The 22,764-nt window shown below is 59.7% G+C and overlaps 3 protein-coding genes across 4 annotated transcripts in view; all 3 read right to left on the bottom strand.

The window, feature by feature from the left end:
- LOC104258116 (protocadherin gamma-C3-like) overlaps positions 1-22,764 on the bottom strand; it is a 49,033-nt gene that overhangs the window by 20,767 nt on the left and 5,502 nt on the right. Inside the window, exon 1 of one of the 2 annotated variants that reach the window (XM_059825389.1) lies at positions 13,662-16,100. The exons of the other annotated variant lie outside the window; for it this stretch is intronic. Within the exon in view, the coding sequence (XP_059681372.1) occupies positions 13,662-16,094 (2,433 nt within the window). The 5' untranslated portion in view covers positions 16,095-16,100. Of the gene's footprint in view, positions 1-13,661; positions 16,101-22,764 lie in introns of those variants that run through there. 2 annotated transcript variants of the gene reach the window in all.
- Positions 972-9,831, bottom strand: LOC104259522 (cadherin-related tumor suppressor-like). Its single transcript, XM_059825565.1, has 4 exons — positions 7,466-9,831; positions 4,569-6,918; positions 1,498-3,900; positions 972-1,034 (listed from the first exon to the last, which is right to left on the bottom strand). The coding sequence occupies exons 1-4, from the start codon at positions 9,829-9,831 to the stop codon at positions 972-974; spliced, it is 7,182 nt and encodes a 2,393-aa protein (XP_059681548.1).
- Positions 18,800-21,894, bottom strand: LOC132318382 (protocadherin gamma-B5-like). The gene is made up of 2 exons (XM_059825567.1): positions 19,474-21,894; positions 18,800-18,811 (listed from the first exon to the last, which is right to left on the bottom strand). The coding sequence occupies exons 1-2, from the start codon at positions 21,892-21,894 to the stop codon at positions 18,800-18,802; spliced, it is 2,433 nt and encodes an 810-aa protein (XP_059681550.1).

The raw sequence follows: 22,764 nt of genomic DNA on the forward strand, positions 1-22,764 counted from the left end.
TCGGAGCACTACAATATTTTTTCTGTCCGTAGAGAAAAGAATAAACTTCCGACAGCAAAAGAAAAGAGCATTATTTGTTTAGGAGACACAATAAACTTCGGACACAGCAGCACACTTTGTAACTTCATTAGTAAGCCCCCATATCGCCTTTTGCCCATGTTATTTTACCATTAGACAATGGACATTTTGTAAATAAGGAAGGACATGAAGCAGGCTTGCATATTCCTGTTTGAATCACGCCTTTGTGAAAACACTAAATAGCAGAACTGTTTTCTGTCTGGAAGACGCATACTTCCGAAAATCGTAATCTTCTTAATTAACTCCAGAATGATAACATGCTACCTGGAAAGAACAACATTTCTCTCAGTTACCTTAGGAATGAGCAGTTCATAGTCCATACAGTGGAACATCAGTTTTACAGGATTATTCTGCTTGTACATGCAATTACTAAGGAAAAGTGAAGACGGGTACAGCTGACCTAGATTTTTATTTAGTAGATGTGATTTCACTAATTTCGCCACAGCTTTGATGATTTTCATGAAAGAATAGATTAGAATAAATTACTCCCCTAAAATAGAGGCCCCACTGGTACCCACGCTGCATGCAAATTAAGCTGTTTAAATACTTGCCCTCCAGATTTCAGATACACATTTTTGCACACGCTGACACACAATCCTGCACTAGATAAGTCCTTCCCAATCTGTTTTTTGAATTCCTGTTGTAATTACCACTTTCAAATTTAGGGCAGGTATTTATGACACAAAATTACTTTACTTTTTATAGCCCAAAGTTATAAAAGCTACAGCTAAATACAGTCACCTCCATCCATATTTAGACATCTGAATACAAGTGGCTAAAGTTTTCAAAGCACGCCGCTGCCTAGGTCTCTGCAAGGCCAAGGGCACGTAAGGTCACCAGGATCTTCGCGAAAAGTGTCGCTACGTTCAGTGCTGAACAGTGAATTCAGCCCCTCACTCGAAACAACGAAGCTGGAAAATGATCCCTTGCTGGGGCACAATCAGTAAGTAGTAACACTTGGGGAGTTAAGAAATGAGAAATTTCTACAATGCACCTCTAAAACAGAGCAAAAAGAAACACCGACAAGCTTGCTTTCAGATAACCTCCTCCCACGTCACAGTTCGTATGCCATGGAGAATAAAGGGGTTAAACAGAATCAAGAAGTTAAACACCAAAAAAATATGTTCCTGACCATGCTAAGAATCACTTTAAAAAGGAAAGAGTACGAACGGGGCTAAGGGAAGACTCTCCACTTCTACGAACACAAAGTATTTGATTTTAAAGTGCCACCCAGCCCCTTCCCCCGCCCTCCATCAAGCTGAGCCAAAGCTTTCACCTGCCACCTCCCAGGAGGTGACAGTGACACACCTTCCCTGAAGCCACCTTCTTAGGTGGAAGGACAGAGAACAGCCAACTGGCCTGGATTTTACGGACCGTTGCGCTTAGCAGACAGGACAGTAAGAAATACACATCTCTTACCCCATCGCAGGGACTCGCTAAGGTGCTGGTCACCTGCTCATAGGCAGCCACGGTCTCCGCAGTGCTAGAATGGCTGAAAGGTTTTACAAAGAGGAAATCGCTCTGGTCAGACATGGGCGAGAAACAAGAGGTGTAATTCTGTGCCTGGGAGGTCAAGCCCGCTCCTCCCACATCCAGGTACTTGATGAAGCCATCTGGCTTCATCTGCCCATGGAAATGGGAGGCGGGCTTGCGGCCAGTCCCTCGACAGCAATCCGCAAAGGTCCAGCTGGCAGCGCCAGCTTTGAGACACCGGGCAGCCACCACAGCAAACATCACAAAGGACACAAGGGAAATGGACACCAAGGAGATGATGAGGTAAAGCGTTAGGTTGGTATCCTTGGGAGAAGATTTGGGGAGCTCCAAGGACTTGGCGAAGTCCTGCACACTGTTTTCCTCTGGAGAAATGACTATTACCACAGAGGCCGAGAGGGACGGTGTCCCATTGTCCCTCACTTCGACCACCAGCCTGTGGGGATCTTCTGACTCCCTGAGAGCCTGTGCAACCCTTATCTCTCCAGAGCGGCGTTCCACTTGGAAAGGCAAAGCCTCAGCGGTCTCCTGCAGCTGGTAGGACAGCCAGGCATTATGACCACTATCAGCATCAACAGCTACAATTTTGGTGACCAGATAGCCAGGTTCTGCCAAGGCCGGAATGGTTTGATGGAAGGCAGAGCCCTTGGGGACGGATGGGTAGACAATGGTTGGGGCATTGTCGTTCTCATCCAGGATGAACACATGGACCACAGCAGTGCTACTCAGCACAGGAGACCCAGCATCCTTCACCTCCACAGGCACCTGGAACACCTTGTCCTGCTCGTAGTCCAGAGCCCGCACAGTGTAGATGGTGCCGTTGTCCTGGTCTATCCGGAAGTAGGTTGAGATGGGTACATCCTGCATCCCATTGTCCAGGATGGAGTAAGACAGCTTGGCGTTGCTACCCTCATCAGGATCAGATGCTGACACTGAAAAGACAGAAGTTCCAGGAAGGGAGTTTTCCTGAACGTGAGCTGTATCAAAAGGGCTGGAGAAATTCGGTGCATTATCATTCACGTCAGCAATTCGGAGATAAAAGGTTTTTTGCGTGGCCCTCTGTGGGGACCCTGAATCCACAGCCCTCACTGTGATGTTGTATCCACTGGCCTTCTCACGATCAAGGGGACCATCTGTGACCAGTGAGAAATGCTCTTTAAAAGACGACACCAGTTTAAATGGGAGTTCTTTCGCTATCTGCAGGCGGACCTGCCCATTGTCACCAGAATCGCTGTCCTTCACACCAATGAGGGCAATCACAGTTCCTGGGGTTGCGTCCTCCTGCACTGGGCTGGAGAGAGAGGTCAGCACGATCTCTGGACTGTTATCGTTTATATCGATTAATTCCACTCGCAGGTGACAGTGCCCTTCCATGGCTGGGGATCCCTTGTCCCTGGCTCGAACCGCAATCTCGTAAGCACTGGATTCCTCATAATCCAGCGGGGCTTTAGTTCTGATCTCCCCTGTCCGGGGATCTAAGGAGAACAGCTTGGTGAATTTACCAGGTGCGTTATTGCTAATTTTGAAAGAATATTCCACGTCCCCGTTGGGACCTTCATCCAGGTCGGTGACATTTAACTTGGTGACCAGAGTGCCCACTGGCACGTTCTCCTCCAGATGTACCTTGGATATGGGTGGGTCGCAGACAGGAGGGTTGTCATTTGCATCCAGGACATGGATGGTAACCTTGGCAGTGCCAGATTTCACCGGATTCCCTCCATCGAGGGCTGTCAGTGTTAGGTGATGAACAGCCACTTTCTCTCTATCCAGTGGTTTTTCAAGTACGATCTCAGGCATTTTAACACCATCTCCTCTCACGTTGATACTCAGGGCGAAATGCTCACTGGGGCTGAGCTCATAGGTGGAGATGGAGTTGGAGCCCATATCCGGGTCTTCTGCTACTTCCAGGGGTAGCCGAGTCCCAGGGTTGGCTACCTCAGTGATCTCCAAGACCACCTCTGGCTTGGGGAACTGAGGCGCGTTGTCGTTGACGTCGAGGACGTCCACCTCGACGCGATGGAGCTGGAGGGGATTCTCCATAACGAGTTGGAGGTGCAGGGAGCACGTGGGGCTCTGCCCGCACAGTGCCTCCCGGTCCAGCCTGCTGTCGAGGAGCAGCACACCTGCCGCCAGGTCCACCTGGAAGTGCCGCTGCCCACCCTCGCTCACCAGGCGCAGGTTGCGGGCGGCCAGGCTCCGCAAGTCCACCCCCAGGTCCTTGGCCAGGTCGCCCACCGAGGAGCCCGGCTCGCGGTTCTCGGGCACGGAATAGTGGAGCTGGGCGCTGCTGGGAGCCGGCAGGCAGGAGAGGGCTGCGAGCAGCAGCGGGAGCTGCCATAGCAAACTCCGTCCCCCGAGCATCCCGTGCCGGGTGTGCGAGCGGAGCAGCGCGGAGCGGCGCGGAGCAGCGCGGAGCGGCGGCGGCTCCGAGCAGCCTCCCCCGCCTCCCGGCCCCCGCTGCCGGCCCCGGGAGCCGCCGCCGCGCCGGAACCCCCGCGCCCCCGGGGGGGTGGTTCCGAGAGGGTTGCGCAGGGAGGAAGTCGCCGCCGGAGCCGGGCAGGGAGGGATGGAGGGGGCGGGGAGGGGGGCGATCACAAACCGGCCGGCTGAGCCGCTCCTCGGCACGCAAAGGCACACAAAGTCGGCGAGCGGAGGGGATGGACCGAGTGACAGTTTTACGTCTCTCCACAGCCCCCTCCTCCTCCTCCTCCTCCTTTTTCTCTCCCTCCTCCTCCTCCGCCGCCTCCCCCAAAATACGCACGGCGTAGCTTTCCCCCCCTCCCCGCCGCCGCCACTCCACCTCCGCAGCGCCGGGAGGGCGCCGGGGACTCCCGGCAGCGGGAACCCCCGCTCCGCCCCGCCCGGCTGCTGGGAGCGGGAACCGGCGGGCACCCCCTCCCTAAAGCCGGCTGGGGGTGCCGCATCCCGAACCGGTTCGGTGCCGAGCCCCACAGGCGCTGGGGCTGCGGTCAGGCTGGGGGACAGGCTCCCGAGCTCACCTCGCTGCACAGGGTGGGATCCGGCGGGTTGGCACCGGCTGGACCCGCGGAGGGTTTCACAAACATGAACTCGCTGATGTCCGAGACCGGCGAAAAGCAGGAGCGGTAACGCGGGGCTGGGGGTGCCGTGGCCGTCACCTGGACGCCCATCACCGTGTCCCCTTGCTTAGGCTCATAGTGCAAGTGCCCAAAAATGTGGCTGGGAGGGGGCTGAAGCGTGTTCACGCTCTCCACGCAGCAGCCCTGGTTGGCAGGCGCAGAGCCCCGCCGGAGGCACCGCACGCCCAGCGCTGCCAGTCCCACCAGCGAGACAGTGGAGATGAGCACTAGGGACACGATCAGATAAAGCGTAATCGTGGGTAAGCCCCCACCGTCGGTGGCCCGAGCCTCGGAGCCCTGCAAAGCCTCTGGGCCCTTCTCCTCCACCAGCACCACCAGCGTGATGCCTGTGGAGAGTGGAGGGTCCCCGGCGTCCCGGACCACAACCAGCAGTTCGTGCGCAGAAGCATCTGTCTCCTGCAGGGCCCGTGTGATCCGGATCTCCCCAGAGCGCAGGGCCACGCTGAAAAGCCCCGGGTCTGTGGCTTCCACGAGGTGGTAGGAGAGCCAGGCATTGCGCCCCGAGTCCGCATCTATGGCCACCACCTTGGTGATAAGAGCAGGAGGGGCAGTGGAGGGGGAGATTCGGAATTGGGTAGCGGAGTCCTCCCCGGCCCTGGGGAAATGCACCTGCGGGGCATTGTCGTTCTGGTCCACTATAAAAACATGAACCAGCGTCCTGTTCCTCAGGGCCGGGGAGCCACCATCAGAGACCTCCACATGGAATTGGAGATAGGTGGTTTGCTCATAGTCAAAGGGGAGTTTGGCAGAGACCTGCCCACTCGTGGGATGTATGGAGAGGTAGCGAGTCGGATCCAGGCCTGGATCTGTCCCACCAGCTTGCAGGATGGAGTAGGAAAGGCGGGAATTCTGCTCTGAGTCAGGGTCGGCAGCAGAGACTGTAACCAGCAAGCTGCCCACCGGGTTGTTTTCTGCCACCAGCACTTCGTAGGACGCTTGCTCAAATTGGGGTGCGTTGTCGTTGACATCTGCCAGGGCAATTGGCAAGATGGTATGTCGGGAGAGTGGGGGACTGCCCAGGTCTGAAGCAGAGACGGTGACATTGTAGTAAGCAACATGCTCCCGGTCCAAACGGGTGCTGGTTAGCAGCGAGTACTGGTGCTCGTAGTCCTTACGCAGCCGGAAGGGAAGATCTGGAGACACGTGACACTGGACCTTGCCCTGCTCACCCGAGTCCCTGTCTCTGACATGTATTACGGCCACCACTGTGCCCGGGGGTGCATCCTCGCTCAGGGAGCTGGAGAAGGAGGTAAGAATGACCTCAGGGGCATTGTCGTTCACATCAGTGATTTCCACCACCACGCTGCAGTGCTCCTCCATTGTGGGTGACCCCATGTCCTTGGCCTCCACTTCGATCTCATACACTGTCGCCTCCTCGAAGTCCAGGTTGCCCTGGACGCGAATCTCCCCACTTTGCTCATCGATGGCAAAGATCTGGCGTAAGGCAGCTGAGTTGTGGCTGCTGAGGGAGTAGCGGATGTCTCCGTTGGGCCCTTCGTCCACATCGGTGGCATTTAACTTCACCACGAGGGTACCCAGTGGTGAGTTCTCCACCAAGCGGGCTCCGTACGATGGTCTGTCAAAGACCGGGTGGTTGTCATTGGCATCCAGAACCTGAATAGTGATGCGTGTCTTGCTGGACTTGGGGGGAGAGCCCCCATCTTCGGCAGTCAGGACCAGGTGGTGGAAAGCTCTGAGTTCCCGGTCCAGGGCCCTCTCCAGCACCAGCTCAGGGAACTTCCCACCATCTGTGCGTGCCTTGACGTTGAGGTTGAAGTTCTCATTGGCACTCAGGTGATAGATCTGCAAGGTGTTGGTGCCCACGTCGGGGTCCTGGGCGGGCTGGATGGGGAAGCGGGCACCCAGGGACGCCAGCTCGTAGATGCGCAAGGAAACCTCGTCACTGGGGAACTCCGGGGGGTTGTCATTGATATCCAGGATCTCCACCTCAATGCGGTAAAACTCCACTGGGTTCTCGATGGCAAGTTTCAGGTGGAGGAAGCAGCGGGGGTTCTGCCCGCAGAGCTGCTCCCGGTCTATCCGTTCGCTGACCATTATAACGCCAGTGTTCACATTGACCGAGAAGTACTGGGAATCCGAATCGGACAGTACCTGCAGATTAGCTGCCGCCAGTTTCGCCACATCGGTGCCCAGGTCCTTCGCGATATTGCCCACGAAGGCGCCCCGGGTGAGCTCCTCCGGGATGCTGTACCGGATCTGAGCAGAGGAGCTGTGCAAGAACAAACAGAAAGAGAAGACACGCGGCAGTCCCAGGGACCGGCCCGCCTTCCCTGCCCTCGGCATCCTTGCCGGCTGGGCGGCCGGGGAGCGATGCCCTCCGCGCTGCGGGGCCGCGCTCAGCGCTCGCCGCTCCCATTCATTGTTTGGGGCGGACGCGGTTCGACGCGGGCGGGGGGCTCCGGGGCTCCGCGCAGCCGCCTCGCCATTGGCTCCGAGCCCCGCGCCGCTCCTCCAATCGCCGCGCTCCTTTCCCAGGACAGCAACACCGGCGCCAATCGCAACCCGCCGGCGGTTGCCGCGCGGCGCGAACCTGCGGCGCTTCCCCGAGCAGCGGCGGCGGCCCCGCGCCCCCCGCGCCGGGCCGGGGACCAAGGGCGGCCCCGGGGGAAGGCGCGGTCCGGCCCCCCGGCCGGCGCCGCGCCGGCCCCGCCTTCCCCTGCCCCTAGGCTCTCACCTGGCCGGGGTCCCGCAGCGTACCGGCAGCGGAGAGGAAAGCCCCCGTTTCCCTCGGTAGGGTGGCGGGGGGCGGGCAAGGCCGCAGGAAGGTGAAGTCGCTCCGGTCGGAGCCGGGGGAGAAGCAGGTGCTGTAGCACTGGGACTGGGAGTCGGTGGGTCGCAGGGTGACCTCCATGTACTTAAGGGTGCCGTCGGAGCTGAGCTGGAGCTTGGGGCTGGAGTGCTTGAAGAAGTCCCGGGAGGGCGACTCGCTGAGCCAGCAGCAGCAGCAGGGCGAGGCGGCGGCACGGCCTCTGCGCCGGAGGCACCGGGCGGCCAGGAGGGTGACGGTGGCAAGTGCCACGGTGCTAACGGCTGCCAGCGCGATGATCAGGTAGAGGGTCAGGTCCGGCTTCTCCTTGGCACCAGCCAGGAAATCCCGAGTCTTGTAGCTCTCCTCCAGGGACGCCTCCTCCAGGGCCACGGTGATGGTGACAGTGGTGGAGAGCGGTGGGTCGCCGTTGTCCATCACCTGGACAATGAGCTGCTGCGCTGCCACATCAGTATCCTGGAGGGCACGCGCCGTCCGCACCTCCCCGGTGTACAGCGACACGTGGAACAAGGAGGGATCGGTGGACTGCGGCAGCAGTCGGTATGAGAGCCAAGCATTGTGCCCGGCATCCGCGTCCACTGCTGTCACCTTGGTGACCAGGTAGCCCGGTGGGGCAGACAGCGGGACCCTGTGGGGTGCCGGGATGTCGCTGTCACTGGCAGGGTGCAGGATGGTGGGGGGGTGGTCATTCTGGTCCAACACAAAAATGTAGACAGTAACGTTGGTGTGGAGTGGGGGGGACCCGGAGTCCCGCACAGCCACAGAGACCGGCAGAACCTGCAGCAGCTCGAAGTCAAAGGTGCGCTGAGCATAAAGGTTGCCATTGTCAGGGTTGATGTGAATGAAGGAAGAGGTGGGAGCACCCTGCACTTGGCTGCTCTCTATGGAGTAAACGAGACGGGAATTATCCCCGTCATCGGGGTCTGAGGCAGAGACAGTGCACAGTAGGGAGCCAGGTGGGTTGTTCTCTGGGAGAAAGGCATCATAGAAGGGCTGCAAGAAGCGGGGGGGGTTGTCATTCACATCAGATATGTTGAGGAGCAGCGTGAGCGTTGTGGTGAGGGCAGGAGACCCCCCATCCTGGGCGATCAGCTCCACTACGTACTGTGAGGTGGACTCTCGGTCCAGGGTCTCCCGGGTGACCAGAGAGAAGTGGTTCTGAAGGGACCTGATGGTGAAAGGCACATCGGGGGAGATCTCTAAGCTCACATCCCCATTGGCCCCTGAGTCTCGGTCCCGTACATTGAAGAGCCCCACAACGGTCTCTGGTGGGGTGTCTTCCGGCACCGGGTTCAGCAGGGAAGTGAGCAGCACTTCTGGGGGGTTGTCATTGGCGTCCTCCACTTCCACCTGCAGTACGCAGTGGCCCTCCATCTCCGGGACCCCACCATCATGGGCTCGCACGTAGATCTCATAGAAAGGTGATTCCTCAAAGTCCAGGGCCCCACTCACCCGGACCTCGCCGCTGCGGGGATCCAGGGTGAAGAGCTTCCGGACCGAGTCAGAGGTGTGAACCCCGAAGGAGTACTGCGTCTCCCCGTTGGGGCCCTCATCAGGGTCAGATGCGTTGAGCTGGAGGAGCAGGGCCCCCATGGGCGTGTTTTCCGGGACTTGCACCTTGTATGTGGCACGGTCAAAGGTGGGCGCGTTGTCATTGACATCCAGGACCAGGACCGTTATCTGCGCTGTGCCCGAGCGGGCTGGGCTTCCCCCGTCCACGGCCGTCAGCACCAGCTGCAGTTCTGGCTGCTCTTCCCGGTCCAGGGCACGCTCCAGCACCAGCTCCGGGAAGAGTTTGCCATCCTGCTGCTGCTTGACGTCCAGGGAGAAGTGGGAGTTGGGGCTCAGCCGGTAAGAGCCCACAGCATTGGAGCCCACATCGGGGTCCTGCGCACTCTCCAGGGGGAAGCGCATGGCCACTGTGGCAGACTCAGCGACGCGCAGGGTGCGATGAGCAGTGGGGAAACTCGGTGAGTTGTCATTTAGGTCCAGGATCTCCACTTCCAGGCGGAAGAGCTGCAGGGGGTTCTCTGTCACCACCTGCACCGACAGCACGCAGCTGGCAGCCGCTCCGCACAGACGCTCCCGGTCCAGCTGCTGGCTCACCACCAGTGCACCACTGTCCAGGCGCACAGCGAAGTGGCGCAGGCTCTCCTCTGAGCCCAGGCGCAGCCTGCGACCCGGCAGCTCCTCCACCTTCAAGCCCAGGTCCCGGGCCACGTTCCCCACCACGGTTCCCACCTCTGACTCCTCAACCACCGAGTAGCGGATCTGCCCAGAGACCCAGCCCCAGAGCGAAAACAAACTCAGTACTTGCCATTTCCAGGCGGGTCGCTGGAGGCTGACGCTCTCCATGTCCGCACGCGTCCGGCCCGGGACGCAGCAGGCGCTGGGGAGCCGCGAAAAAATCCCTGGGTCTCTCTTCCACGGCTTGGAAAACAGCTCCCGGGCTCCGGCAGGCTGCGGCTCCGGCTGTCAGCTTCCAAGCAGAGGGGGTGGGCTGGGGGAGGGGAACTGAATCACAGCCCCAGCGCGGAGGTGGAAGGGGGGGGAGAAGCAGATTTCCCCCCCCTGCTTCAGATCAGCGCCCAATTGGCCGAGAGCTCCGTCCCCTCTCGGCCAGCAGTGGCTCCCCGGAGGTGCGCGAAGCGGGGGCCCCGAGCCGGTATCAGTGGGGCTGCCACCCCCGGCCTCCCCTCTGCCAGCCTGAGTCACTTGCTCCGACAGCTCGCTTCCCGTTTGCAGGGAAACTGCACGTCCTGGCAGCCTGGAAGCTAGGTACAAGCCCTCCCTGTGCGCTCCCCCTTCCACAATGGTGGCTTCACATCTCGCCCACAGACAAAGGGCAGCTGTCATGAATGCAGGCCAAAGGACTTTTCATGCCCGATGAAAAGGTGCTTGTTAGAGCCCTGAGGTGCCAGGGGCTCTTCTCCCACCACTTTTCTCCCCCCAGCTAATGCTTTGGCTGCTGTCTGCACCCCATGATTGCCTCTATAAGTGAGGCATCACTGCCACCAGTACCACCAACAGCCAGGAGAGCTCGCACCGAGACAGGGATGCCCACACCTGCCAGGCCCCCATGGGTGTCGGAGGCAGAAAGTGGGAAGGCAGAGACGGGTGAGCCATTCAAAGCTGGAATGCAATTGCTCCCCACGCACACCCAGCTGGATGCCCCTTCCCCACCCTGGGACAAGGAAGGGGTCAACCTTCACAGTATCCAAGTCACTGCAAACGCATGGAGCCAGCCAAAAAGCCCAGGAGACCACCACCGTATCGCAACATCAGGTCAGGACATCAGACCGGGCAAGACGCCCAAGCCTCTCACCTGGCAGACACATGTACCGACATTTTGCAGCAGACACAGCTTTGAGCAATGTCCCGGAGGGCAAAAGCAGGGGGCTCAGCCTCCCCAGGGGGGAGTGGAGCAGTCATTTCCCCCTCTCCCTGTCCCAGAGGATGATGGCAGGCTGCAGGGTGTTAGCTTGGTTCACATCCCTGCAGAAGCCCCGCGCAGTCATGCCCTGGAATCCTGTGCTCGGTGCACTCAAGGCCGCCCTGACATCCCTTGGGTGCACACAGACCCTGCAGGGCAGGCGTGGCAGGCAGGGGAGCCTGCTCCTGCTGGGCACCCTGCCCATCCCCACCACCCAGGCACCAAGGGGACCTGGGGGAATAGGTGAGAGAGGCTGGGGGCACCCATGCCTGGCAGGGATGGTGACAGGGACAACAACATCTTTCTGGGCAAGGACAGAATTGGTTTAGTTGCTGCCATCGAGGGGCCTCCCCCTCTCTGCAGCCCCTCCCTGCCCGTTCCAAAAGCCATGGGGTGGGACCACCCTGCTGCCAGTCAGGAAGAGACGGAGCAAGGAACCTCGTAATTGGTGCAGAACATTGCCCGGGTCCCACCTACTGCCTGCTCCAGGGGAGGGGAGAAGGCGTTCTTAAAGGGCCAACCCAGGAAAATACTGGACAAGTGGATTCCCCAGCGTCCAGAGACCGATACCTGCTTGGACGTACTCACTCCCCCAGGGCTTCCAATGGTGCCACCAGCAGGAAGCTGTGGCAGTAACCTTAACTCTGGGATGTGCCCTGTCCCCATGCCAGGCAGAGCCCCAGACAAGGCAGCTGGGTGACAGACATTGCCGCTGGCAACATGGGGTGCTGCGCCCCTGGGAATGGGTTTGGTGCTGCCACAGTGCCTCAGCAGAAGCCCCCTCTGAAGCCCACATGGCCTGGGAAAATCCGCTCAGTGTCCCAAGGTGGCTCGCTCACCAAGGGTCTGGAGCAAGGGATGGGCTTCACACAGGGGATCGTGCTGTTGCTCGGGTCTGCCAAAGCCCAGAATGGGAATGGTGGCAAGGCAGGAAGAGTATGCGGTGTCTAGGATGGAGAAGGAGATGTCCCTGTTGCAGAGGGCCAGAGCTCACACTGTGGAAAGGCTCTCACCCAGACCACCCAGGGAGCTGAGGGATCACTGGAAATCCTACAGGGTAGGATCCCTTGTGGCAAGACATGCCACCTGCCACAGATGGGACCAGCACCATCCCCACTGCATCAGTTTTGGGGTCTGGCTGTTGCCCTGCAGAGCCAGAAGAGGTGTGAAGCCTTTGCAGGCTTGATACGGTCCATGGCATTGGGCTGAATCTTCTTTGACCACAAAGACTGAAAATCCAGGGCCCAGTACCAGTCCAGCTGGTTTCTCACTGCCAGTACCTTTCCAGTGTAGTACCGGGGAGTAGGAGAGAGCCATGACTAAGGCTCAGGCTTACTGCCTGCCCGATATCACCTCCTTCCATCCCCACTCTCAAACCATTTACTGTCCCCACCCCCAGAGGCATCTTGCCAGGACCCTTTGGTGGCGGGGACAGCCTTGTCCCCAGCTGCAGCATAACCCACACAATGCAGAGGAACACTTGCTCCTGCAGCTGCTGCAGCCATTCCCACCTGCCACAGATCAGAAGTGCTGAGTCTGAGCAGCGACGCAAGAGGGAAAAAAAAAAAAAGGGCATAAAATAATTCTGGGAGGTTTCTGCCTCCGCCTGTGATTCAGCTACAGTGAGCAGGCAGTACACGCAGCTCTACACCCGTGCACAGCTTCCGCTGCACCTCACTTCCTTCTGCTCCGAGGAACCAGTCGCTCCTACTCACAGTCTCCCGGGAAGGGACACATTACCAGCACCAACCGCCTTGGAAACTCATCAGATCCGCCCCCCCTCCGCTGGATCCACTACCCAGCCTCACCTCTGAGGATCGAAGCATTTCTGTAGTTGAAAGCTCTCAAATTAAGCTGCACAATTCCCACCGGGGAAGAAGCACAGAAGCTGCCTGCCATGCGCAAACGCCTTCCTGGCTGCAGTTTGTTCAGTCAGGACATTAGACATCACCCAGAGATAGCATATTACAAATCGTGCAGGGCTTGTAATAGGGTTGTTAAAACAACACCTGGGTGGAGGACTCACCATCCTGCTCAAAGCTACAGCCCAGCTCAGCGGACCCTGCAAGCGGCTGGGGTAGTCTGCAATCCCACCCCCGACATCCCGAAGCAAACATCATCACAAAGCTTCCACAGAAACAAAACCGGAACCATCAGGAGTCAAAGATGAAGTGAGACATGGATGGGAGGGCCTGCTCTGTGTCAGACGGAGGAACCAGCATCATCCTTCAGCTTTGCATACAACACTGTGGGAAGCGACGCCCCTGTCCCCCACTGGCAGCTGGTGGCTCCCAGCCCCATTTGCACCACCATCTTCTCAGCCCACACCGGCGCACGACACAGGGGGGCTGCGTTCCCCTCCCAGTGCCTGACCCCGCAACTGTTCCTCTCAGCTCTCATTTTGCAAAGGGAAGGAAATACCATTAGCAGCAAACTTTCTGCCAAGGATTTGCAAGTGTCTGCAAGCTGACGTCAGCCTCCGCTGGTTACCCACGCAAGGCGTACCCAAAACTGCATCCGAAAAACCTGAGCAAACTGACTCACTTGATCCTGCTCACCACAGTGCAAATCGACACTCAGGACGGCTCATTTGACTCTGAAGAAGACCTGTTCAGCTATAGCTGATCACTCTTTAGAGGCATGGCACAACTGGATATTTCCCCCAGCTCCAATCCACTACCATATTCACGTGGCACAAATGAATCATGGCTCTGCCCAGCACTGGGACATGCCAAGGAAGGAGCTACATTACCTCGGCAGGCACAGGGAGCCTGCTGGCAGTGCCCACAATCTGGTGGTACAGCCCTGGCTCACCATTCCTCATGGTGCTCTGGTGGCTCCCCAGGGGGCTGGAAGTGAAGGGCTTTTTACACAGGAGATCACTCTGGCGAGAGTCCGTGGTGAGATAGACCTGGTGGTAGAAGTTGGGTGGTGTGAAGCCGCCCCGCACAGCGTCAATGTGCTGGAAGGGCCCTGGTGTCCTGTACAGGGTGCTCCTGGAGCTGTTGAACAGCTCCTTTGACTGCCTCCACTTGTAGCACTTGAAGATGCCCACTGACAACATGGTGATGAAGAAAGCTGCTGACACCAAAATCACAGCCAGGATGAGATAGAAAGTCACATGCCTTCTGGGATCATTGGCAGGTGCCACATCAGTGAGGTCAGTGAGCACCTCCTTGACCATCTCAGCCACAGAGATGGAGACAGTGGCACTGGCAGACAGCACAGGCTCCCCATGGTCTTTCAGCAGGATAACTAGTGTGTGCTGGGGAGCGTCATCCTCCCGGAGCTGGCGGGCCGTGAAGATCTCCCCACTGTGCAGCCCAACTGAGAAGAGGCTGGGGTCAGTGGCCTGCAACAGGGTATAGGAGATCCAGGCATTGTACCCTGCATCCGCATCCACCGCCACCACCTTGGTGACTATGTGCCCGGCAGGAGTGCCTGGTGCCACCACATCGGTATAGGTGGTGGTGGTGTTGGGATGAGGGTACAGCACGGTTGGGGCATTGTCATTGAGGTCAGTGACAAACACACTGACTGAAATGTTAGTGGCCAGAGGCGGAGAGCCGCCATCCTGGACCTGCACCGTCATGCTGAACTCCACCTGGTCCTCGTGGTCCAGGGAGGTGAGCAGGTAGAGGGTGCCATTCTCCTGGTTGATGGAGAAGAGGTGGCCTACAGTGGGGTCACCCTGCAAGAGGGTATAGGAGAGATGGGCGTTGCGCCCAAGGTCTGGGTCTGTGGCGCTCACGTTCAGGATGGGGATGCCAGGCATGTTGTTCTCAAGAACATACACATCATAGGAGTCCTGGGAAGACTTGGGCGCGTTGTCGTTGACATCTGACACCTGAACCAGGATCTGTTTTACTGCAGACAAGGGTGGTGAGCCTGAGTCCCTGGCGGTGATAGTGATGTTATACTCTGATGCCTTTTCCCGGTCCAGAACTGTTTTTGTTTTCAATGTGTAGTAATTTTTGAGGGAGGAGCTGAGCATGAACGGGATCCCAGGGGAAATGAAGCAGTTCACCAGACCGTTGTCATGGGAGTCCAAGTCCGTTACACTCAGCAGAGCTACAACCGTCCCTGGGGCTGCATCTTCAGGCACAGGGCTGTACACAGAAGTCACTGTCACCTCTGGAGCATTGTCGTTCACATCCACGACTTCCACCAGCACTTTGCAATGAGCCACGCCAGGAACGGCACCCTTGTCTTTAGCCTGTAAGTAAATCTCATACAGCTTCGTTTCCTCGTAGTCCAGCTGCCCCTTGACCCTCAACTCCCCTGTGGCCGAGTCCAGAGCAAAGAGTTCTCGTACCTTGGCAGGCGTGTGGCTGCTGAAGGAATAGACGATGTCTCCGTTGGGCCCATCATCCAGATCGTACGCACGGATCCTGGCGACCAGGGTACCGCTGGGCGTGTTCTCCCTCACGCTTGCCTTGTAGGTGGACTGGTTGAAGACCGGGGCATTATCATTGGCATCCACAACGTCAATGTGGATCTGCACGTGGGCCGACCGTGGCGGGCTGCCTCCATCCAGTGCAGTCAAGACCAAGTGAAGCTCCCGTTGCTCCTCCCTGTCCAGCTCCTTCTCTAGCACCAGCTCCGCGTACTTGCTGCCATCCACCCTCGTCTGCACGTCGAGCGCAAAGTGCGGGTTGGCGCTGAGCTGGTAGGTCTGCAAAGAGTTAATCCCCACATCGGGGTCTTGCGCGCTCTCTAGCGGGAAGCGCGCTCCGGCCGCCACCGACTCGCTGATTTCCAGCCTCGCCTGGCTGCTGGGAAAAACCGGGTCGTTGTCATTGATGTCTTGGATCTCCACGGCGCCGCTGTACAGCTCCAGCGGGTTTTCCACCACGATCTCAAAGCTGAGCGAGCAGGGAGAGAGCGTGCCGCAGAGCTCCTCCCGGTCTATCCGCTCGCTCACCAGCAGCGCGCCGCTCGTCAGATCCACCCCGAAGTACTTCTTGCTGCCGCCGGACACCACCCGCAGCCGGCGTCCCGGCAGCCGCCCGAGGTCCAACGCCAGGTCGGCTACCACGTTCCCCACCGCGGAGCCTCTCCGCGCCTCCTCGGGAATCGCATAGCGAATCGCGGCGGAAACCCAGTCGGAAACGCCGAACAAAAGCAAGAGGCTCAGTACCTGCCCCGTCGTCACCCCGCGGCTCCTTACAGCAACGCCGTTCATCGCACAGGACGGCCGCGCTCTCCGCTTCGCCCCCCCCCCGCCCGGGCTAGAAATCCTCAACTCGCCCCGTCATGCCGCTGCCCAGCGCGCCCCGGGAAGCGGCGTCCGGCGGGGAGACGGGCATTGCTCTGCGGGCTCGGCGCTGACTCACTCCCAAGCTCTCTCTCAGACCGTCTGCGCCTCATCCCGGCTCCGAGCGGGGCCGGGCCGCCAGATCCCCCCCGCTCCATCATTGGCCGACAGCGGCACACAGAGTCCCGGCCAATAACTGCACGGAGCGCAGGGCTGCCGGAGCCCCGCCGCGGGGCAGCCGCCCGCCGAGCACCGCCGGGAGGGAGCGCGGCGGCCCTGGCCCGAGGGCAGCGGGGCCCAAGCCGGCTGACCCTGAAGGGAGAGCACAGCCCTGCGAGAAACCCAGCTAATAAGGACAGCCGGGCTGGGACAGCGCGGGCAGAGGCAGCGTAGATCGGGGACGGGGAGTCGTGTGCGGGCAGGAAGGTGTAAGAGTTTGCGGAGGGGATGACGCCAAAAGGGGCGATATGGAAACAGGGGTGACGGTGTTCCCCGGGAAAACCTCGTTGGAAGGAGGCAGCGGGAGCAAGAAGGGGAGATGGAGCGGGCAGGGGGAGGGGTGGGGAGGGTCGGCCGGGGCAGGCAGGGCCCCGGGGAGAGCCAGCTCCGGCAAGACGCGCCAGCTCCGAGCGTCCCTCGGGACCTTCGGAATGCCGGTCTTCCCACCCAAGTGCTTGGTCAGCCCCTTCCTGACATCCCACGGCGTCGCGACGTTGCGCCTCTGTGTGCCACCAAAGCAGCGTCGCCGGCAAAAAGACACAGCTTTCGTGCTGCCGAGTTAGGAGCAGCTCCTCCGGCCGCACAGTCACCCGCCGCAGGGTTCCCAGCATCATCGCCCCTCCTGCTCCCCACCGCCACCACTGTCCCAGCAGACACCTTCCCCGACAAATGGTAGAAATCTCGGTTTAATACGTTCTCCTGCTCTCTCCACCTCCCAGCTTGCTCCCCGGTACCTGTTACCACCAGCCAGACGCAGGGAAATCACGGTCTGCGACGTGCTGGTTCACCGGGGGCAGGAGCGGTTCCCCTTCCCGTGCAGCAACAGCCCGGCAGGTCACGGCACCAAGCAGACCACGGCACCGGCAGCGCCTGGGCGAGAAACGGCCAATTCCCAGGCTGCCTGCCTGCGTTTGGGGTTATTGCTGTCAACAACTCGTGATATGTCGGGTTTTCCGACGTTTCGAGCGCCCATGCGGATACAACTACCGCAGTTTCGGCGTTCGTTGTCCGTCACCCGTGCAACTGCTCAGCTCTCACGGTGCGATGGGAAGGGGCCAAGGAAGCTTGATAAGGGAACGCCAAGAGCCCTGTCAAAACCCGGCTGTGGCCGAGCAACACAGCATCCAGGTGTCTTCCCATAGCCTAGCCTCGTAAGGAAGGGACGGCGATGTCTGGGAAAGAAACCGGACTGGAAATTCCGGATAAGCGTTCATTCGCTTATCGAGAGAAACGACACGGCTCTCCATGCCCTGCAGAACTAGCTCGGAAATGTTGCGGCTGGTTATCCGTTAGCCCGCTGTTTGTCGTGGCTGGGCACGTTGTGGAAGGGCTGCAAATCACCAACGTGGCAGACGCGACACTCGCCAGAGCGACAAGGACCTCGGCTCCGGCTACGTGTCCTCGCCCTGCACCGTCCTGTCAACTGCCGTGAGCACACGGGATCCACCCAGAAGGACAATATGTGAAGAGCCAACGACATCAAACGGGTCGACACAGTCTTTACATGCTCAGCTATTTCCTCTCCTACCGAAAAATCGTTGCCGAAAGATAAACCGTATCAGCGTTGCTTACCATTCTTATCACCAGACCACAGAACGTGATAAAAGTATAGTCTTCACACCGATAAGATCCAACGCTAGTCATTTGTTCGTATTTTAATAGAATTCAATTCTGAAGCAATTTAAAGACTGAGAAGGAAAACGATATGCTTCACCCACCGCCGCTGCCTCCTGCACGTAAGTACACTATGCCTCTCTGTCCGTTTTGGAGCACTTCTCTAACAAACCGTCTCTGGAGGCTCACAATACTGGGAGAGGATTTTTTTCTCATAGGCCATTACCAAATCCCAATTACCTTTCTTTCTTACATATTATCTAAAAAGAAAAAATCCACAGCTCTCTTGGAAATAAATCTTGAAACAGGCTTCAGCCATTTATCTTCTCTGAAATAAGCTCTGGATCTTTTTTCCCCACCACTGCCCATTTCGTGTCTTTCCTGAACTCTGTTTACTGAGTGATTTCTCTAACGTGCATATCGCAATTCTTAAGGAGTTTCTCTTTACATGAGTGCACACACGATCCATTTTCAGAATACCTTGTCCGCTTAATCCCAGCAGCAGTAGGACGGCCAAGCAGCGGAGAGCTTAGTACAGAGAAGAGATCCCGGGAAAGGTATGGAAGACTGAACATTTCCATCTCCCGTATTTCGACTGATCTGAAGACATTACGGCTCCTTCATTTTGATGGGAAGCCCCAACATTGAAGGTGACGCCTCGGAGCACCTCAAAGCACCATTTGCAGGGAGAAGAGTGGAAACGTGCGACAGCTAAGGAGAAAGGCGCCCTTCCCCTGCACCAGGAATTCCTTCGGGGACGGGTTCAAGCCAAACCCCAGCCAGAGCCGCTCACTCCGGCGCTATTCCCGGCTCTGCACAGAGGAGCCTGTGGCAGCAGCGGGCCCATTGCACTGTCTGCTCGGCTCGGGGCTCGGAGCTGCAGTGAGGCACCAGCCCCGGCTCCCCAGTCGGAGGGGAAATGTTAACTCACGGGTGTACACATCTTCCTTTTGAGGGGTTCAGAGTATGAAAAGAACCGAGCTGGAAGGGAAAACAGAGAACTACAGAGTCGCTGCTCTCACTGATTGAACAGGCCGGGATAGATCATCTATCGTTATGACAGGAAAGCGCTCGCGTCTGGCAGAGACAATATATGAAGACAATAAATGAAGCAGTCACTAGACCAAGACGAAAGGGTTGTCTCAGCTTCGGACCCCACGACACTTTTGCCCCCACTCCACCCGTGTCCACACCACCACCCCAGCTCAGTGAAACTCGCACGCGAAGCAGGACAGACAGACAGCAGTACTGACAACATAGCGTAGCTCCTCGGGGCACAATCTACAATTTGTGGATGACACTGGGCAGGTAAAAAGGAAGAGTGAAGATCACACCCACACACCCCCAACCCCGAGCTATTGAGCAGTGCGCCGGGAGACGACGTTGAGCCCTGCGGGTTGCCCGCCGGTTCCCCAAGGCAGAAGAGGGGAAGAAAAAGATTCACGCAAGTCCGCACAGTGGGACAGAAGCTCACCTGTGCCGAGCTCCTGGGGCTAGGAGGGTCCTTCCCGGAGTGAGTGCCTGAGCCGGGTTCCCCGGCCAAGACACGGTCAGACAGCGCTGCCGCCCCTGGTCTCAGAAATGTGAAGTCCTTCTGGCCCGACTCGGAGGCTAAACACACCTCGTAGGAGTAGGGCAAAGGCAGCGTGCTGCTGCAGTAGTTGTACAGTGCTTTTGAACCCAGACTGGAATACAGTTCTTTATCAGAAGTTATAAAAACGGGAGGGCTCCTCGACCGTCGACATTTAAAGAACAATACCAAAATGACTGTGGAAACGAATACCAAGGACACAACACCGAGAGCCACTACAAGAATGAGGTTTAGATCAGACGTCAGCTCGGATACAGCGTCTGTGTCACTCAGCTCCGGCAGCGCCTCCTGCAAGCTCTCGGCCAGCACCACGTGCAGCGTGGCCGTGGCCGACAGCGCCGGCTGCCCGTGGTCCTTCACCACGGCCACCAGCCGCTGCTTCGCCGCGTCCCTCTCCGACACGGCCCGCGCCGTCCGCACCTCGCCGCTGTGCAGCCCCACGCGGAACAGCGCCGGCTCCGACGCCTGCACCAGCTCGTACGACAGCCACGCGTTGCGCCCCGCGTCCGCGTCCACCGCCACCACCTTGGCCACCAGGTACCCGGCCTCGGCCGACCGCGGCACCACCTCGAAGGGCGCCGCGCCCGCCCCCGCGCCCGCCGCCGGCCACAGCACCCGCGGCGCGTTGTCGTTGCGGTCCAGCACGAAGACGCGCACCGTCGCCGTCGAGCTCCGCGACGGCGCCCCGCCGTCCTGCGCCCGCACCGCCACCGCGAACTCGCGGCACTGCTCGTAGTCGAAGGAGCGCTGCGCGTACACCGCGCCGCTCCGCGCCTCCACCGACACGTACGCCGCCGCGCCCGCGCTGCCGCCCGCCAGCCAGTAGCTCACGCGCCCGTTGGCGCCCGCGTCCGCGTCCCGCGCGCGCACGCGCACCACCGCCGCGCCCGCCGCGTTGTTCTCCGCCACGTAGGCGCTGTAGGAGGCCTCCTCGAACACCGGCGCGTTGTCGTTCACGTCCGACACCTCCAGCACCAGCGCCGTGCGGCTGGAGAGCGACGGGCTGCCCCGGTCCCTGGCCACCACCGTCACCCGGTGCTCGGGCGCCTGCTCCCGGTCCAGCGCGCTCGCCGTCACCACCTTGTACGAGCCGCCCGACGACGCCACGAGCGACAGCGGCGCCTCGCCCGACAGCTCGCACCACACCTGACCGTTCTCCCCGGAATCCGGGTCGTTCACGTTCAGGAGGGCCACCACCGTGCCGGACGGCGCGTCCTCGGGCACCGGGCTCGACACCGACAGCACCGTGATCTCGGGTGCGTTGTCGTTCACGTCCAGCACCTCCACTTCCACCTTGCAGTGCGCCACCAGACCGCCCCCGTCCCTCGCCTCCACCAGCAGCGTGTAGCCCCGCGTGTCCTCGAAGTCCAGCGCTTCCTGCAGCGTGATTGTCCCGCTCTCCACGTCCACCACGAACTTCTGAAGCACCTTGGACGGCATTTTCCCGAAGCCGTAGGTGACGCGCGCGTTGGTGCCGGCGTCCGCGTCGGAGGCCGAGACGTTCAGCACCATCGAGCCCAGCGGCACGTCCTCGCGCAGGCTCGCGCGGTACCGGTCCTGCGCGAACACGGGTGGGTTGTCGTTGGCGTCGGTGACGTTGATGCAGAGCTGGGCGGTGCCGCTGAGGGGCGGCTCGCCGCCGTCCAGCGCCGTCAGCACCAGCCGCAGGCTCTGCTCGCTCTCCCGGTCCAGCGCACGGCGCAGCACCAGCTCCGCGAACTTGCTGCCGTCCGGGCTCTCCTTCACCTCCACCGCGAAGTACCCGTTGGCCTCCAGCTCGTAGCCCTGGAGCGAGTTGCTGCCCACGTCCGCGTCTTCCGCCATGCCCAAGGCAAAACGGGCGCCGGGAGAAGTTAACTCGTTGATCTCCAGCTGGAAATTGTCTTGCAGGAAGCGCGGCGCGTTATCGTTGACGTCCTGGATGGCCACCTCGACGTGGAAAACGTTGAGCGGGTTCTGCACCAGCGCCTCGAAGCTGACGGCGCAGGACGCCGACTCGCCGCACATCTCCTCCCGGTCCAGCCGCTCGCTCACGTACAGGTTCCCGCTCTCCCCGCTCACCGTGAAGTATTTCAGCTGCCTTTTAGCCGCAGACGCCACCCGCAGCTTGCGTGCCGGCAGCTCCGCCGGGCTCAGCCCCAGGTCCCGCGCCAGCGGCCCCACCAGCGAGCCTCTGCCCAGCTCCTCGGGGATGGCGTAGCGGAGCCGCTCCGGCGCCGCCCGGCAGCACAAGCACAGCAGCAACGCGGGCAGCAGCACTCGCCCGCCGGCTCGCCGGCGGCTCTGCCTCTGCCTGCCCGCCATGCTCGGCAGCGCTCGCCGCGCTCCTCCCTCCTGCCGCTGCCCTCCCGCCCTTCCAGCCCCTCTCCGCAGCGAGCGAGCGCAGGGGCCGCCGCAGGGCAGCGATCTCGGCGCCGGCTCGGACGCCGCTGCTCCCCGCGCCGCGCCGCCTCTCGCCTCTGCTGCCCGGGCCGCTGCCGCTCTGGCCGGCGCCGGGCGAGCGAGCAGCCTGCGGGGGCAGGACGCTGCGGCGGCTCCGGCTGCGGCTCCGGCTCCGGCGCCGCTCCGCGTCGGCCAACAGCGGCACCCGGAGGCGCCGCGACGACACCGCAGCCGGCTGAGCGCGTGCGGCGCTGGCGTCTCTGCGCTCTCAGCTGCGCTGTCGGCAGCTGCCGGGAGTCGGCGCCGTCGGCTACCGAAAAGCGCGATTCAGCTTTCAGTTCGGCGAGTTTTCTCATACCCGCGTGAAGGTGAGCCAAGCAGCTCTGTTCAGTAGTGGAGAGACTGGCTGGGGAACGTGTTACGGAGCGGTGGAGGAGCGCGCAGACTTCGGACAGCAGGTGAGTACAGGTAAGTACAAGCAGATACACAGTACAGCAAATGTCTGACGTATTCCAACAGCTTCTACTATTGCTGAGGGTAGTCTTTCCCCAGCTCTTTTATTTCATTTCTACGAGCTCTGACAAGCAGCAGCTACAAAATACTTCAGAGGAGAAGTCCTGGTATAAAAGAAGGACCAAACCCGCCATTTTCTTTGAGGAGATTCTTGTTTGTATGCCTTTTATACACCTCTCAGAGTGACTGAGACTGGGAGAAAATGACAAGCCTTATTCTCTACAACAGCACTATCAATATATGGTCTTAGTTTTACGAATCACGGAGATCACCACAACT

The sequence above is a fragment of the Gavia stellata genome, chromosome 16 (assembly GCF_030936135.1).
Source record: "Gavia stellata isolate bGavSte3 chromosome 16, bGavSte3.hap2, whole genome shotgun sequence".
Taxonomy (NCBI): Eukaryota; Metazoa; Chordata; class Aves; order Gaviiformes; family Gaviidae; genus Gavia; species Gavia stellata.